This window comes from Leptidea sinapis, chromosome 1 (genome assembly GCF_905404315.1).
Source record: "Leptidea sinapis chromosome 1, ilLepSina1.1, whole genome shotgun sequence".
Lineage (NCBI taxonomy): Eukaryota > Metazoa > Arthropoda > Insecta > Lepidoptera > Pieridae > Leptidea > Leptidea sinapis.
The window spans coordinates 2066567-2085554 of NC_066265.1; the positions used below are offsets into that span (position 1 = coordinate 2066567).

At 39.6% G+C, this 18988-nt stretch overlaps 1 protein-coding gene across 1 annotated transcript; it reads right to left on the reverse strand.

Moving 5' to 3' along the window:
* Positions 1–4056: 4056 nt before the first annotated feature.
* LOC126979767 (myrosinase 1-like) lies at positions 4057–18124 on the reverse strand. The gene is made up of 6 exons (XM_050829294.1): positions 17990–18124; positions 11435–11568; positions 10070–10731; positions 7759–8067; positions 6858–7096; positions 4057–4252 (listed from the first exon to the last, which is right to left on the reverse strand). Exons 1-6 carry the CDS (start codon positions 18010–18012, stop codon positions 4090–4092), a joined length of 1530 nt encoding a protein of 509 aa, XP_050685251.1. The 5' UTR covers positions 18013–18124; the 3' UTR covers positions 4057–4089.
* Positions 18125–18988: the final 864 nt, after the last annotated feature.

Here is an 18988-nt window from a genome sequence, read left to right on the forward strand (position 1 = left end):
TACTCAAAAGGTTAGCTCAGTTTGGAGAGCACTGGCGCGAAACGCCAGAGGTCGTGAGTCCCGCATCGATCATAAAATTTTATTTGAACATGCAAAATGTTTCACACCCAAGTGATTATTTAAAATAATACAGATCGACTTGTGAACACACACACGGAAAGTTCAGTGGCTTCCTCTACTCAAACTTGCATGAGAATTTTCAACCACTACTTTACTTCACTGTTGCGATGTTAACTTCAGCTGAATACGTTGATGGCCTACCGAGGCAATTCTTCTAGCATACCTTTTTTCTATGAAAATAAGGGACGAGACGAGCAGGACGTTCAGCTGATGGTAATTGATACGCCTTGCCCATTACAATGCAGTGCCGCTTAGGATTCTTGAAAAAACCCAAAAATTCTGAGCGGCACTACAATTTCGCTCGTCACCTTGAGACATAAGATGTTAAGTCTCATTTGCCCAGTAATTTCACTAGCTACGGCGCCCTTCAGACCGAAACACAGTACAGGCGCTGTTGTAGTACCCATAATGTAGCCGGCATTCTTTGCAAAGGAGCCTCCCACCTACATTACTGTTGAGCAAAATGTCCACTCTCAAGATGCAGATGTTTTTATTTGATTAGCAATTTGTAAAAGATTGTTCAAATAGGTAATATACAATTTTGACTCGATTTATTTCCAATCCTAATTAGCAATTCGTAAAGCACCGGTGAAACAAGAAATGGAAGCGCTTAGAAGCGAACTCGACCAAGGCGCTCGTGATGATTAGTTAACAATAATAATCGCAACGCATTACGGCAGTTCTCAATATTTAGTCTATCTCTTACTTGAGATGAAATCGTAACTATCGTTGACTTTTCTGTCCCAATAAACTTATCGACGGTAACTCACATTATCCGTATACGCTGTCTGTAAATGGGACGACGTATAGCTTACCAGCAGCGATAGAAGTTTGTATGGAAATTGCAATTCACGCATCCCAATATAAGGATAAGGATGACTTATCGGGTATATTGAGACATATTATTCTACTGACAGTAGAAGGTAGTAATTTATTTCTATCTGTAGATAGTATATTGGGAACGACCGTAATTCAGCGCGTAATTTCTAAATCGTTAGTTCCGTCGCCACGTAAATATATGGAAGTGAGAGTTGGGTATGGCAGATGAAGCATAAAAGCAGAATTAACGCAGTTGAGATGCGATCACTGCGTAGTATGTGTGGGGTAAGACTGACCGATAGAATTCCGAATGCGGTAATATGAGCGCGCTGTAGTTTGAAAGAGAATGTTGTGACAAGGACTGAAAAAGGAGTGCTGAAATGGTTTGGACACGTGGAACGAATGAGTGAAGAAAGAATGACGCATCAAATATATAAGGCAAGTGTGTGTGGACAAGTCGGTCGCGGGAGACCTCGTAGAACATTCGTTGACCAAATTGGGGACGTTTTGAGAAAAGGAGAGGTCCGAAGCACCCGCAACCGGCGAGCATGTATGAAAAGAGTAATGAATGTAGAGGAAGCGCGTGAGGTTTGTAAGGATAGAAGCAAATTTTATTGTCTCTGCCTACCCTGACGGGAGCAATGCGTGAGTGTATGAATGAATGAAATGAATGTTAGTACCGTTCGTTTTCCTCTAGTTTTGTATTTTTCTATCATTTCCCTAGAACGTTAACTGAACCATAACTGGAATAGAGAAGCACGTCAACGATATTTGAATGACAAGCTCGCCCAAAGTTACCAATATTTTTACCCTAAGATTAAGAATTGGTCTCCGTTGGACTCCAACTAGATACCGCAAGTGTAGTCGCAAAGTGCCGAAACTAATATTTCGCTCTGGTGGGCGTATTCGAGCCTCAAACGATGTGTGACGTTGACGTGCCACATGTGATGTTAAATTAACTTTGCTAATAATTTAAACTGAAATGCCGGGTTGAGTCGTAGTACTTTATAACTATAATACTACAAGAAATAAGAATGATACTGAGATCGCATATTATCAACAGTGAGTATTTTGTATTTAATTAATTTCAATGTAAAATAACACGAAGCGTATGTTACAAGTTGAAAGATGCCATTGAGTGTCAAGATGCCACGCACACAAGCATCTAATAGTTGCCGTAATAAAAAAGCTATTGTTCTCAGGCAGTGCGGAATTTATTTGGAGCGCAGCGGAGACCAATCGTTAATCTAAGGTTCTACCGAATCTAAAATATTTCTAATGATATTAAAAGGGTGCTCTCTATGCTCTATTATATTATAATCTTTTATGTTGTCAACACATCCAAACGTCAAAAGATAGTATTTTTCAGAATACTCATCTCGCAATAATTGGAACTCGGAACCAAGTTATATAACAGCGCTTTCGCAGTACCACCAGTGGGAGGCTCCTTTGCACAGGATGCCGGCTAGATTATGGGTACCACAACGGCGCCTATTTCTGCCGTGAAGCAGTATTGTATAAGCATTGCTGTGTTTCGGTCTGAAGGGCGCCGTAGCTAGTGAAATTACTGGGCAAATGAATCATCATCTTATGTCTCAAGGTGACGAGAGCAGTTGTAGTGCCTCTCAGAAATTTTGGGGTTTTTCAAGAATCCTGAGCGACACTGCATTTTAATGGGCAGGGCGTATCAATTACCATCAGGGCGTATCAATTACCTCATTCCTTATTTTCATAAAAACAAAAAAACGTCCCATCCGAATGCCGTATTTTCACGGGTACAGATTGGATTCGGATCGGACGTAGTGCAAAAGCGCTCTAATGTCGCGTCGATCCTGTTCTCATTGTATTGGGAGAATAAATTCAGAATTCAAATATTTTTGTTCAAAATATTATATGATATCACTTATTGAAAGTCAAAAACTATCACACACTCGAAGAAGTATGCCTAAGGACTGAGAAGAAGGGGCGTAAGACACTAAGGGGGCTTTTTTTAGGGCTATTTGATAAAAACACCAAAACCACCAAGGTTCGACTTATGAGGTGCCTTGTGTTTCCAATCTTCCTATACGGGGCTGAAACCTGGTCCGAACCAACAATTCCATCTTATAAGAACTGAAGATAAAAGAAAGGCTATCGTCGACGGTGCAACTACGAATTCTGAAGTTCTTTGGTCTCATCTCCAGAAATGAAGGATCGATTGAGCGATTGGTTTTGCAGGGCCAAGTGGAGGGGAAAAGAGCGAGAGGACACTCACCCACCCGATGGATGGATCTGATCAGAGCAGTGACCCAGACAAAGTGGTGGAGCATCGCGAGGGAGGCAGTGCGACCCAAAACTAACCACGACTAAGGCTAGGGTTACTATGGATGCGAGTTCTGACGAAAATTTGCTCTGACGAGTACGTCCGAAATCCTCGTCAGAACAAGGCGTTCACACTGTGCGCGTTTTCTGTTATTCTTTTTCAGTTCGTTTCTGCCGTCAAGCGAAGATGGACGAATTTGATTTTCTTGAAAGTCCATTATTTAAATTATTATTGTTAAATGGTGGAAAGACATAGCATGTCAACGAGTTATTTTCTATAAGAGACGACAAAGGATAGTTCAAAATGTAGTGTTGAGTTCTGTAGCTACTTTCTCCCACCTTTACCGAGAAATATATCTGTTGTGATAATTTTTGTCTCTCATATCCCACAAACACCTCAAACACACGAGACTGATCAATTTATCGTTATCCATGGTGGAAACCAAATCACTCGAAATTCGCAGACGCAGGTCGTGCGAAAAAATCAAATTCGTTTGAACGCTCGAGTGGTTCTGACGACGTCGTGCGTGTTCTGACGCGTTCATCGTTGCCAGTGTAAGCACTGTCATTGGATACCAGGCGTTTGTTTCTTCTGACGAATCCGTCAGAACTCGACAGAACTCGCATCCATAGTAACCCTAGCCTAATGTTGCATCGTCTTACCGACCACGACTACTCTGACAAGAGTGACCGATTGAGAAGAATTCGAATAAAAAACAAAGTAATTAGTGGAATAAATAGAGATGCAAAAAGCGTTCCTTTTCAATTTCTTAAAATGAAACACCTAAAAATAGAATCGAAGATCACGTAAAAGTAATAAACGGTAAATGCTCAAATGTTTTTATTGAATCAATGCCCTTCGTCAATCGTTAGTGGTTTCGACATGTCAGGCTCGTAATGAAGGTCCAAGGCGCGTGTTCTAACCAACTCTTTATACACGTAAGCAGACTTTCTCGGCGTACGTGTTCGCTCTGGGCTTTCATAGTCTACCTCGTAGAGACCGAAGCGTTCACTGAAAATGAAACAGGTATTGTTTAAAGGTGTTTAAGGTTATAGGTGAAATTACACGCATATAAACTTTTTTTTTAATGACAATAAGGGACGAGGCGAGGAGGACGTTCAGTTGCCATTACACTGCAGTGCCGCAAAAATTCTGAATGACACTACAACTGTGCTCGTCACCTTGAGACATAAGATGTTAAGTCTCATTTGCCTAGTAATTTCACTGGCTACGTCGCCCTTCAGACCGAAACACAGTAATGCTTACACATAACTGCTTCACGGCCGAAATAGGCGCCCTTCTATCGGCATCTAGCCGGCATCCTGTGTCTTCATCACATTTTATGCATTGCACCACCTTTTTTTTTAAATGTGACTGGCAATAAAAATATTTTGATTGTGAATCACACCTTTAAACCAGACGAGAAGCCAGAAATTAAGGTATAAATTTGCCATGGTCTTGAAAAACTTGCGTGGAGTCTTCCGCTATGTTTTGATAGAAAAGGAGGAAAAACAAGTGTACGGTTTTCTTGACGTGAAGTCATAACTGTTACCCACATTCTCCTGCAATTCCAGAGGTATCACATGAGCGTTGCTGTCCTTTTCGGAAGAATATATAGGCGTAAATCACTACCTACCGGAAATAGTTGGCAATTATTGATATTAATGTCTTAGTTTATCGTTAAAGTGAATATATTTATAGAACTATCTGAAATATATAAGATTGAAATACAAATAGCTATTAATTGTAAACATAAAACCGTTATTTGTTAAGGTCTGATATTTAATAGTTATTGTATATAATATCATTGTTTAATAGACATTGTTTTGACTTTTGAATGTTTTGAAGATGTTTGACGTTTCATTTATTGTTAAAATACTAAATTGACTGTGTTAATGTTCAAATTGATTTCTATTAGAATGAATATCATAATTCTGTATAAAACTTTATTATTTTATGCTATAAGTCTTTTTTATTAACATTTCGTATCTTGCTAGCAGCGCCATCTTAACGCCAGTACATTTGCACTGTATGCACGGACTTGTAAAAAAAGAAGGACTCCGCGCCGTGATATTAGCAAGTGAAGCACCTTATGCAAGTGTGTGTGCGGTTACGGGGTATACCAGTTACACAATTTTTTCTCCCTTAAATAATCATATTAAATCCACAAATACTTACAACGCACAACGGCATTTTTAAAATATTTTATTGCGACGCAAACTGATCTGTCACAGACGATGGCAAATCTCATAATGGCGGCCGATCGGCTTGTGTAAGTGTATGCGTGGGGCTATGTGTTAACACGTTTACCGGCTTGTTTTGGTTGCCTCACTGTTATGCGTGGGGCTTATGTATTAACACGTTTACCGGCTTGTTTTGGTGCCTCACTGTTATTATAGGTGACACGGAGTCCTTATTTTTTTTCTCGTCCGTGACTGTATGTAGTAATGATTTTGCAGTACCTAATTTTATATGTTTGTTTTATAAGAAGTTGTATTTTCAATATCTGTTTTATCTATTGTAAGGAAAATATTGTTTTATGTGTAACAATGTGTTTGAATAAACTGATAAAATTCTTAGTGAGTTATTTCATCGTGATTTACCCTGAACGGGGAGACTATGGATTAACGCCAACATATACGTGCTTTTTTAACCAACTTCAAAAAAGGAGGAGGTTCTCAATTCGTCGGTATGTTTTTTTTATGTTTGTTACCTTAAAACTTTCGACTGGGTGAACCGAATTTGGTAATTCTTTTTTATTTGAAAGCTGGTGCTTCCCGTGTGGTCCCATTGTAATTTGGTCCAGATCTGACAATGGCATCCATGAAAAAACCATAAAACCATAAAAATAAGTATAGTAAAGTGGATAATAAATTTACGAATAACTCAATATCGCGCTAACCGATTGTATGTAGTTACAAACCTATCTTGGATGACTCCGATTCCAAAAATGTCAATCATCGTAACTAGAATTAGATTAATTAATTAGATTGTATAAAAATACGCAATTATTTTTATAAATTTTAGTGCATATTATATCTATTGTTTTGAAATAGTATATTTGAAGTCGGTTGTTTTTTTGTATATATTTTTTTACTAAAGTAGCCATATTATCATGAAAACACTGCGCAAGGAATCTAACTTCTTACTTTTCTACTACAAGTTCTTGCCTTCTTGTCTAACCTGATCGTTGATTGCAGGCCTATGAAGATATTTTCCAAAACTTCCGTACAGATCAACTCGAAAAAAAAAATGTGTGCCGATAAAATTTTTTCTTTCGAGTCGAAAATTTCATCAAACCTCTAATTAATGAATAGCGAGATCGAATCAAAACCAAAGACCGACATAGCCTCTAGGCAGATGGTTGTGAAACTGAAGTGGCAGTGGGCAGGGCACATAGTTCGATGGACAGATGGCCGTTGGGGCAGTCAAGTCCTTGAATGGCGACCATGTACCGGAAGACTTAGTGTTAGTAGGCTCTCCACAGGATGGGCCGATGATCTGGTCAAAATAGGAATATGCTGGATGAAGGCAGCGAAAGGACAAATCGTTTTTGGGGGAGGCCTTTGTCCAGCGGTTGAAATGATGATGAAACCTCTAATATATTTTTACATACGTATAACCGTAACGCCATTCAAAATTGTCCAGCAAACTCCATGCAGTATAGGCCCTGATATCAGAGCCTTCATCCATAGCATCCAGCATGGCGGACAGGTATCCTCTGTAGTACTCCACGCGATGATCATCATCCAAGCCGCCGTAAGTCGCGAAGCCATTTTCTGTTATGTAAACAGGAGGGTTGTCGTAGTCCTCACGGATTTGTGTCAACAGCTTGTAGAATCCCCATGGCACTGTCTAGGAATAATACAATAATGACAGATAAGTCACAATACTTTTAGACGACGTCATAACTTTAAATGTTAACCATAACCATCGAATCTTCGGCGGTTAAAGCTATTGTTATATAAAACAAGTTCAAAAAGGAAGTATTGCAATATAAAATATAAAAATATTTTGATAAAAGTAAAAAACACGCTTTGGTTAAAATTTAAAATGAACATCAATTCTGCCTTATTGATGACAGATAATAAAATTATATTAATTAACAAAAATCTTTTGCAAATTGAAGAATGCAATAATTTAATGTATTGTCATCGGTCATCGATGAATCTACGAAGTTTGAACGAAATCTGGCCGTTTAAAGTGGGTCTAAATCGCGCCCAATGGTGTCGGTTACAAACAAACATACATACAAGTGAAGCTGATAATAAGCGTGTAAAAAGCTTAATAGCGACCTGTCAAAAGCAAGAAATAAATATTCGATATTTCACTTTTTAACTTAAACTATGCTAAGCAATACGATGGTGCAACATCATGGTATCAATACCATGGTCCGCAGTCATGTCTCAAGTCAGCGTTTCTGTTAACGTTAAATTTGGCTTAAGCCTTAACTATAACAGCCAATATAATGGCAACCCAGCCTTTTACTAGTAAATTGTAAACATAGGCTTACTTACCATAACTTTCTCAGATTCTCCAATTTTCCATTCACTTAACTGATATGTTGCAGCTCCTACATCGTCATTCAGTGACGGTACAGCGAATCGACTGTTAAGACTCTCGTTTCTGTACGACAAAAGCGTTGAGTAATGATTCAACCCAAAAACGTCAGACGTGCCTCGCACATATTCAATTTCTTCGGGAGTAAACTCTACCAATCGACTTCTCGCAAATCCTTGCTCCCTACTTTTTTCAGCTACTCTTTCTTTCATGATAGGTGGGAAATCGCCAGTTTTTGAAAATATCGGGTGAACGTATTGCGCCCACTGAAATTATAAATATTTTATAAATAAAGAAAAGAATAATCGTATAATACAAGATTATAAAAAAAAGCTATCGGAAATCTCGAAAATCTCCGGGACATAATATTATGCCGTTATTAGTAGTAACAAGGTTAATGAAATTGGGCTCTATCATTGTCTTATCTAAATAACAACAAAACACGTAAAAAAAATAAGAGAATGCGTACGCCAGTAAATTTTATTAAAACAATATTTTTCGATATAGTCTTAGTACACCAGACACGAGATACCCAAACGTTTTTTTTTTCTAATTTTTTTTTTCACCCTCCACATATAAAGATTCGTACTGCAGCGACTAAAATTTCATCATCGTCGAATCTTTGTCCTCTCAAATTTTCCTTGGAAATAGATAGAAATCAAGAAAAGAAAATTCTTATAATTACTTTATTGTTTTAATTCATTCAATACTTCAGCAATACGTGGCTAACACTGAAAATGTTTAGAACTGGCCAGTTAGAAATTTTGCTAATGAAAACTTTTTTTGAATTTCAATTTTAGAACTCTTTGGTAACCTAATGTAGTACTCGTATATGGCATTCATTTATCATTTGTTTTTGTGAATTGGCGGCAAATCTAAAACTCTTGTTACACGTGACAATGAACCTAACGCGAGAAAATTTTCGGTCAATGATTTATTATGACTTTCATTGTAGGCTTACTAAACAACAAAGCTATGATTAGCATCTCTTAATGAAGCCCCATCTCGTGCTACTATTTACAATTCGTTTAACGAGTTCAAGCGTGGACGTAGCAATGTCAATGATGATCCCCGTGAGGGATGTCCGTTAACAGCGACTACTTAAGATAACAACAGTGCTGTGCGACGCATGATAGAAGAAGATAAGAGAGTGACTTATCAGCAGATACGGGCAAGCCTAGGCATTGGTATATGTCAAGTTCGAAAAATACAAAGGTAAAGAAAGGTAAAGAAGGGAAGAAGTCAAGGAAAAAAGATTGCCTCATTCTTTGGTCGGAAAGGTCATTTTGCGACAGTTGTGCTAGAAGATGGAAGGACAGTTACTTCAGACTGGTATGTCAATCGCTGTTTGCCTGTAGTCATGGAAAAAAATCGACAGCAGGGCCCTCGAAGCAGTATCCTCCTTCACCACGACAATTCTTCAACGCACTCCACAAAACGTACTGTTGAATATGTGATTCTGGCAGATGTCGAGATAATGAGTCATCCGCCATACAGTCCTGACCTGTGACTTTTATTTATTCTCAAGTACTAATGATAAAATTCGAGGTATTCGCTTTACGAGCCCTGAAGATGCGGTTAATGCGCTCGAAAATGCCATAGAAGACCACTAAGGAAGGATGGGCCCACTGCTTTTCTCAGTGGTTCCATCAAATGCGACGATGTGTAGAAAGGAACGGAGATTACTTCCAAAAACAATAAAAGTATTTGCAGCTTTCTATATTAAGCCGTTTTTAATTTTCTAAACATTTTCAGTGTTACCTAGGTACTAGTCAGTATTTTTTTTTTGGTTTAAATGAGTTTGTACCTCATTCTCACTATTTATCGAACGCCCTATGCCAAAGTGATTGTGTGAATATAAGCGGAATTAACACTAAAAATTAATTAACAACACTTTAAAGAGCAATGGACTTTTTACAAATTTAAAGCCTAATTCTGTTATGTTTTGTATACAGTATATTATAATAAGTTGTATGTAAAGGAAATAACCTAAGTCTTTAATCAATAATTCTTCATATAGATTATCTGTGCATCAGATTCTTTTAATAATGCCTCCACGACATTAAGGAAGCCCATTCCACAGCTTTGTTTTACGTGGCCTGCGCTTTATAGAGCGAATTTGGGCCACCTTGAAGTATTGCCGTGCGTATTGCGTCTATTTTGCTCCCAGCTTCTCCGAAACCAATTTTGCTTTGCCATCCAGATGACCACGGAATTGGCCTATCAACTTATGCCTTATTTGATAATTTACCGTTTTTTAGAACTTACCATAAATTGATTTAGGTCCCTCGCTGCTTCCTCGTGTTCCTCGCTCTCTGGTTCATACCATTGTGCGCTAAAAGCAATAAAAATTTCACCATCTTCAGTTCTGTACTCCTTATCGTAAATGTGATAGGCCCTGGCATGTGCCATAAGCAAATTCTTCGCGCACATATAGTCAGCAATGCCACTGTATTCTAGAAGTGGCGCTTTTGAACCATCTCCGTAACCGTTATTACAAATCTGGTAAGGTTCATTGATAGTTATCCAATATTTAACTCTATCACCAAAAAGTTCATAAGAGATTTTTGCGAAATCTCCAAACCAATCAACAATATTTGGATTTGCCCAACCTCCAAGTGTTTGCAGCTTTTGTGGCAAATCCCAGTGGTACAACGTAATCATGGGCTCAATGTTATACTTCAGCATTTCGTTGATAAGATTGTTGTAATAATCAACACCAGCTTGGTTTATTTGATCTGGGAAACCTGTTGGAAGTATTCTTGCCCACGAAAGCGAGAATCTGTAATAATCCAAGCCCAGTTCTCTCATCATTTCCACATCACGTTTGTATTGATGGTAAGAATCGTCTGCGATGTCACCGTTCGAACAATCCAGGATTTTGCATGGTTTTGTATGTGTTAAATGATCCCATATGTTTTCCGTTTTTCCTGAAATATGTTCTTATTTTAATTATGTTAATAATTACACTGAAATACTAGATACAATTTATTAATATAATAACAGTATCAATATACTAGAGTGACATACAAATCGCGAGTTTAAGACGTAGCTTCGCACGCACACTAAATAGGACGTAAATCCAGAAAAACTTCCAAACCACAATCATATCGAAATTGAGATAAGAACACAAAAATGGTCAAGTGAATCACATTTACGGACTGAAAAATATTGGCAGCTCTACTGTCACTCTTTAAATGACATCATGACTTAGTATCCCAACCCACATGTATGGAATACACTAATATTTATTAAACTGTAAACACGAATTCCTTAAGATATAAAGTTTGTGGCTTTGAACGTTTTTCAGGAACTACGTCCAATAATAAACCTGGCCTGACTATCCATACGTATAATTTTCATGATTTTAGCATATCATGGATCCATAGAACATTTTTCTTTTGATAATCCATCATCATAGATTAAGGTGTTGATTTTTTTTTGTATGAATGTGACATAAAGCTTAAGTAAGATTATGTCATAAAGAATTTTCTATAGAAAATGGCTTTAAAAAATAAGAAAGAGTTAAAATAATCTTTAACAAGAGATCGAATATAGAAAGCGGCTGCTAGATAACTTCTAATATAGCACTTATCTGACTTGAAAGTATAAAAACAGATTAAAAAAAGGTACCGTCTAAGTTCCAGGCTCCTTCCACTTGGTAAGAAGCTGTCGCAGTACCGAATAGAAATCCCTCCGGGAATTTTCTTATCTCATGACGTTCCGCAACTTTACTGTGCACAATTGAGGCACACACCAACAAGGATCTAAAAAATAAACATTATTTTTATGACAATAAGGGTCGAGACGAGCAGGACGTCCAGCTGATGATAATTGATACGCCCTGCCCATTACAATGCAGTGCCGCTCAGGATTCTTAAAAAAAAAAACATTTGCCCGGTAATTTCACTAGCTACGACACCCTTCAGACCGAAAGACCCAGTCAGCACTACGTTGGGGTACGGGGTGCCATCGCATGCAGGCTTACACGAGTTGGGCCGACGAAAATTTAGTCCAGTTTTAAATTTATAAGTCATTTGAAACAGTTTAGTAAAAGTCAAGCAAAATCAAATAGATTTATCTAGCATAAAATTTTTTTCAGATGGTTGTCTGTCACGTTTAATTATCAGTTTATTATAATTTCATATCAATCATTTGGCAAAATTCGAATAGACTGTACGCGTACGATCCCGTTGGTTAGTTTCGTTGTAAAAAAAAGGTCGGACACAAATGCGCGCTATATTCTGAAAACTTTTATTTGTTGTGTCATAAAATGATCTTTGTCATTTTTCTATTTTGCTATAAAAATATTTAATTCGTTGATTTGTTTCCTACAACAACTATATTGAGAAACGTCGTACAATGATTTTAAACGTGTGTGTAGGTTATTCCAAACTCGTGATATAAAAATATTCTTGATAAAGTAATGTATGTTCATAGGCACGTAAGTGAATTTGCTAGAAACTGTCATAACCATAATGTTAACACCAGAGTTTCGAGGACCGGAGGCCATCCCTTCCCCGCTTCCTTCTCCCAATCACCCCCCAATAAAAGTATGACAGCGGTCCTTAAAAAGATATTACCCCAGGAGGGTACCGGCTCTACCAGAGTCGGGAATCCCTCCCCGAGCATTCTCACTCGGGCTGCCCCTCGTATTCTGGGGAGGGCACAGTACCGCGCATATCTAAGGACAAACAGGGCAGCAACACCACGGCACCCCGCTCCACGCTTAATGTGGACTTCTGTAATATCAGGGGAATTCACTCCAATTTAAACGCCGGCCACCACCACCTTGAGACGGCGCAGCCGGCCTTTTGTTTCCTTACGGCGACGCAGATATCTCGACCTAGAGATACGTCATATTTAACGTACCCCGGGTACAAAATTGAGCATTTGCATGCCTCATGCCGGGGTATGTGTGTACGTTAGGGAGGATATCTGTTGTCGCCATCTCGGCAATTTTGAGGGTAGGGACCTGTCTACTCTCTGGCTCCGCGTAGATTTAGAGGACCGCGTCCGCATCTATGCGTGTGTCTAATGGTCCCATAGTGGTAACGCAGAAACGGATCACCTCATGGGCTGCGTTCAAGCGGCATTTGATGACGTGCTTGCTCAGATCCCCTCCGCTGAAATCGTAGTCTTGGGTGATTTCAACGGCCACAATGCCGAATGGCTTGGATCACGTACTTCAGACTACGCAGGGCGATCTGTGCATAATTTTGCATTGGCGTATGGTCTGTCCCAATTGGTTGAGTCGCCAACGCGGCTTCCAGATGTGGATAGCCACATGCCGTCTTTATTAGATCTTCTGCTGACTACACATCCCGATGGTTACCAGGTCTCTGTCGACGCCCCTCTCGGAACGTCTGACCATTGCCTGGTCAGGAGTGTAGTGCCTATCCGACGCCAACGTCGCAGACCACCAGCGACCCGCCGCGTTTGGCACTACAAGTCAGCAGATTGGGATAGGATGCGTTCCTTTTTTGCATCCTACTCTTGGAGCTGGGTTTGTTTCCCTTCGGATGATCCTAGTGCCTGCGCCGTTGCAGTAGCCGATGTGATACTGCAGGGCATGGATATTTTTATACCAAGCTCTGTAGTACCGATCGGTGGCAGATCACAGTCCTGGTTCGATGCGTCAGTTAAAGCTGCATCTGACTGCAAAAAACAGACGATCGAACTTGGGTTGCGGCGCTGGGCTCAAAGGATCCGAACTGTAAAGTTCTGAAGAGGAAATATAACCGTGCCTCCAGATTTTTTTAAGCGGCAAATCGCCCGTGCGAAATCGAAGCACGTCGTCAAAATTGGCGAGCAGCTTTCCAGTTACCCGACCGGAACACGCAAGTTCTGGTCGTTGTCGAAAGTTGCTCTTGGTAACTTCAACCAGCCGTCCATGCCGCCGTTGCACATGAGGAATGACAAACTGGCCCATACGGCAAAAGAGAAAGCTGATCTCCTGTGCACTCTTTTTGCCTCCAACTCGAATCTTGAAGACAACGGAAAAACACTGCCGACCATCCCGCGGTGTCAGAGCTCCATGCCTGAAGTACAGTTTCGACAGAAAACTGTTAGACGAGCTCTGTTTTCGTTGGACGTCAGGAAGTCGAGCGGGCCGGATGGCACTTCTCCAATCGTACTTAGAACGTGTGCCCCTGAGTTGACGCCGGTGCTAACGCGTTTATTCCGGCACTCTTATTCAAAAGGCGTAGTCCCTGATTCATGGAAGTCAGCCCTTGTCCTTCTGATCCCAAAAAAAGGATACAGTTCGGATCCGGCAAACTCCAGGCCTATTGATATTACCTCCCTACTCTCCAAAATCATGGAGAGCATAATTAACCGCCAGCTCTTGGTATACCTTGAGGGTCACCAGTTGATCAACGACCGGCAGTACGGCTTTCGCCATGGTCGGTCGACTGGCGATCTTCTGGTATACCTAACACATAGAAGGGTGGCGGCTATTGCAAGCAAGGGGGAAGGCCTGGCAGTAAGCCTGGATGTAGCGAAGGCCTTTGATCGTGTATGGCACAAGGCGCTCCTCGCAAAACTTCCATCATTTGGGCTTCCCGAGAGCTTATACAAGTGGACGTCTAGCTTCCTCACTGGGCGCAGCATACAGGTCGTAGTCGATGGTTATTGCTTGAATCCCAAGCCCGTGAACGCTGGAGTGCCCCAAGGCTGTGTGCTATCTCCCACGCTGTTTCTTCTGCATATCAATGATATGTTGGACACCGCCAACATACATTGCTATGCAGACGACAGCACTGGTGATGCCGTATACACGGGCCATGCAGGTCTCTCTCGGGAAAACGTCGACCAGTGCCGGGAGAAACTTCTATCGAGTCCTCTCTCGAGAAGGTCGTGGAATTGGGTAAGTTGAACCTTGTCCAATTTAACCCCCAGAACACTCAAGTTTGCGCGTTTACCACTAAAAAAACCCCATTTGCCGTATCACTGCTCTTCGAGAACACTTCCCTTAAAGCCTCGCCTAGTATCCGAATACTGGGTCTCAAAATCTCGAGCAATTCCGTGGCCATCTGGAGGGCAAAGCCAAATTGGCTTCGAAGAAACTGGGCGTCATAAATAGAGCACGGCAATACTTCAAGCCGGCCCACATTCTAGCGCTCTACAAAGCGCAGGTCTGGCCTCACATGGAGTATTGCTGTCATCTCTGGTAAAGGTATAAAATTACATAAATGGCTTTCTTAATGATACCACAGATTGGGAATGGGGTGACCGCCCTCAGTCTGTTAAATAATAAGTTAAGTTGTACAATATTACTTTGTAAACATATGTTACAAAACATATATTTTATAGACGAAAAAAAAAGCCCGCTGAGTTTTGCGCCCGTTCTTCTCAAGAATTCTCAGAAGGCATTCATTTTGGAATGGGTGGTAGTTTTCGACTTTCAATAAGTGATGTCACATCCTATTTTGAATAAAAATATTTGTATTTGAATTTCGGCACGGGCTTATTAATGACGTTTGCAATAGGATTCTTCTTTCCACACTGGTATCACAGTGTGGAAAGACTATCCTTTACAAATGGAGACGGAGAAGAGAAGCAGTGGACGAGAAAAATATCAATAAAGCAACGGGAAACACTCAAATGACAAATTTATTACATTTTAGCCCAGAAATCCCCGTCTTCTTTTGAAGTTATTTGGTGTAAGATTACGATATTCCGTACTTAAATTTAAGGTCTAATGGTCTGGCAGCTATTTCGGTCAACGGATCAGCCCTGCTATCCAACGCGGTAATGCTGCCAGTATTCTTGGTACGCTTCCACGTAATGATACTTTTAATTTTATGTAGTCGTAGTATTGTAAATATAGGTATAAGTTTTGTTTTGTTTGAATAGTAAGTACTAGGTCTAATGTATATTCAATACGAAATGCATATAATGGTCTTAGGCATTAATAACCACCAAAGTGCAACTGTTTCTTCCAACGTTTGGTATCTTTAAACTTAACAATCTTATAAATAAATAGTTTTGCTAACAATCTTATTACTTTACTGCGATAACAAGCGTTTTTTTTATGAAAATAAGGGACGAGACAAGCAGAACGTTCAGCTGATGGTAATTTATACGCCCTGCCCATTACAATGTAGTGCCGCTCAGGATTCTTGAAAGACCCAAAAATTCTGAGCGGCACTACAACGGCGCTCGTCACCTTGAGACATAAGTTGTTAAATCTCATTTGCCCTGTAATTTTCAACAGAAAAACAGTAATGCTTACACATTACTGCTTAACTGCAAAAATAGGCGCCGTTGTGGTACCCATAATCTAGCCGGCATCCTGTGCAAAGGAGCCTCCCACTGGTAGGTAGGCGATTATTCCGTAACTATAACAGACAAGAAAAATCTTTCAACTGATATCGATGTATCGTATGTTACCTAATCAGTAAAATGATATCAATAACTATTTTTTAAGTCAAACGATAAGTATTCAAAATACTGATATGAAACACTCCCATACATTTAGTACGACATTAGTAGAAAGGTTTTAGTTTCATTATGTTAAAAGGTTATTTCAGCTTAGTACTGATATTAAAGGAAACTGTTTATTAACCTAACAGAGTAATAAAATTATCTATTAATTGAATAATTTCTTAGTGATCAAAATTTTATATTCAAATCAGTATACCTCTCTACTAATCTCATACTGCTGAGATGGTTTGGCCATGTCGAGAGAATGAATGAAGAACGATTGACGAAGAAAGTGTATAAGGCCAGTGTAAATGAAAGTATTGAGAGGGGTAGACCTAGGCGGACGTTTCAAGATCAAATCAGGGACGTCTTGAAAAAAGGCCAGGTCAAGAGTACCCTAAACCGAAGAGCATGTATGAAAGGCCGGCAACGCTCTTGTGATTCCTCTGGTGTTGCAAGAGAATGTGGGCGGCGGTGATCACTTAACACCAGGTGACCCGTACGCTCGTTTGTCCTCCTATTCCATAAAAAAAAAAGGAATAATGAAAGTCGACGAAGTATGTAAGGATCGTAGCAAGTGGAAAGAAGTGGTCTCTGCCTACCCCTACGGGAAAGTGGCGTGTTTATATGTATGTAATCTCATACTCAATGTATTAAGTGTTTAATTTCAACATGTTGGATACTTCTCGAACGATTTTTTAAAAGTTATTGACGTCATTTTACTCTATTTTACTGTTTAGGTAACGTACTTTCGATATCATCTCAAAGTTTTTTGATATCTGTAATAGTTATGGAATAATCCACATGTTTTAACTCAACTTAAGTGATTTGTAGGAATAACAAGTTTATGTTTGTTCCTGGTGTGAAAATTATAAATATTACAGATTCTGGAAAATTGGCTCATGTGCCTATATACTCGGAGAGATTTTCGGAGTGTGTATATTTATAATTAAATATGTTTGGCTGTATAATTTGTATTTTTTTATTTCGATGACATTAAAAAGCTAACATTTGAGAAACGCAACGAATTATTAAAATGTTGTTTCCAGCTATTTTTCATACAAAATGAATCTAATGGAGAAATTTCATACATATTTTAAAATTTAATTGTACTAAAGAAAAAATGCAACGCAATCCGTAATAAAATTGGTAACGATCATTGACTTAATCACCTAATGCAGGATAAGTAATAAGTTGTTTGGAGTGTCAAGCCGGGAATTTGAAGATCGGCACGCAGCCCTACATAGCTGAATAACGGAGAATTGACCAAAAAACACTTTTGACCTATTTGAAAAACGCTTGGAATACAAATTACGCACGAGCTTACTGAAAGGAATCTATTGAAACTGTAACCGAAGCAGCTTTTCGGAACACTCCCCGTGATTAATGCGGTAGAAGACACGCAATGGAGCGACGTCTCTACACAAGGCCAAGTGATCCAGCCGTTCACAGAGCACTGGGTCCCCGAAAATTCGAGCTGCTCTGCGTTGCACGCAGTCAAATGGATCGAGCTGATACTGGGATGCGCCAGACCAGTGATGACAGCTATACTCCATATATGGCTGGACCTGTGCTTTGTACGGCGCTAGAATGTGGGCCAGCTTGAAGTATTACCATGCTCTACTTATGACGCCCAGTTTCTTTGAAGCCAATTTGGCTTTGCCTTCCAGATGACCTTAAAATTGGCTATCGATCGAGATTCGATATATTATTATTTAATTATTTGATTTGAATAAATTACGATATAATCAAGATACTTACAAGAAAATTATCAACCGCCCCATAATGATCTTGGACTTGAACTGAGATAAATCTATTGTGAAGGTTTATTTATATTTTATCACATTATCTGAGCACTTCATATTCTCTTGACAGCTTAATAATATCACGTCAACGGCGGGCTTGTTATGTAACGTTTCTAAGTTTCAACTAAAAGAAAATTGTCCTATACCAATTTTGATAATGGAAAATGACAGCGATCAAAGTATGTTACAACATTTACGTAAAACCTTAAAAACAGTTCAGTATTTTACCAAGCAAATCTTTTAACTATTTCTACAATACTATTATTTAAATTAAAAGTATCGTTACGGGAAAGTGTATCAAGAATACTGGCAGTATTTCCGCGTGGGATAGCTAGGCTGTGTTTTGCCTTGTTCTTCCCCAGGGAAGGTGTTCCTTCCTTCCATAGGAAATTCCGAGGTGAATTATGAGGTGAAAAATGAGACTTAAAAATCATATGTCTAAAAGTGACCAGCGCAATTGTAGTGTCGCTCACAATTTTTGGGCTTTTGGTTTTTTCAGCTGAAAGTCCTGCTCGTCTCGTCCCTTATTGTCATAAAAAAACGCTGATCCTTTGACCGAAATAGCTGGAAGCGCTTAGGTTCCGAGTAGCCCTATTATGGTGCGTTCATAGTACTTTGTACATTCTCCGCGCCTTTGAGCCCCACGGGGCTAAGTGTCTGGACACAAAACGGCACAAAAATGTATGACTCACTGAGACCAACATATTTGCAACGTTTGCCGTCTTCGGCAGTCAAAGCACCACTAGACGTAACTTGGACATGAAAAGGAGCCAGAGTGTCAACGCAAGTCGCGTTCCACAACAGGGTTCTTCCCCGTGCCTAAGCCACCAGGGTTATTCCATCAGCACGATTTATTTACGACTAATATTTGGCTCTAAACAGCTGGTATATTAATATTATAATAGGTCGGGGAAAAGTCTTTTCGCATGTAGTATGTATGAACTTGTAAGAAAAT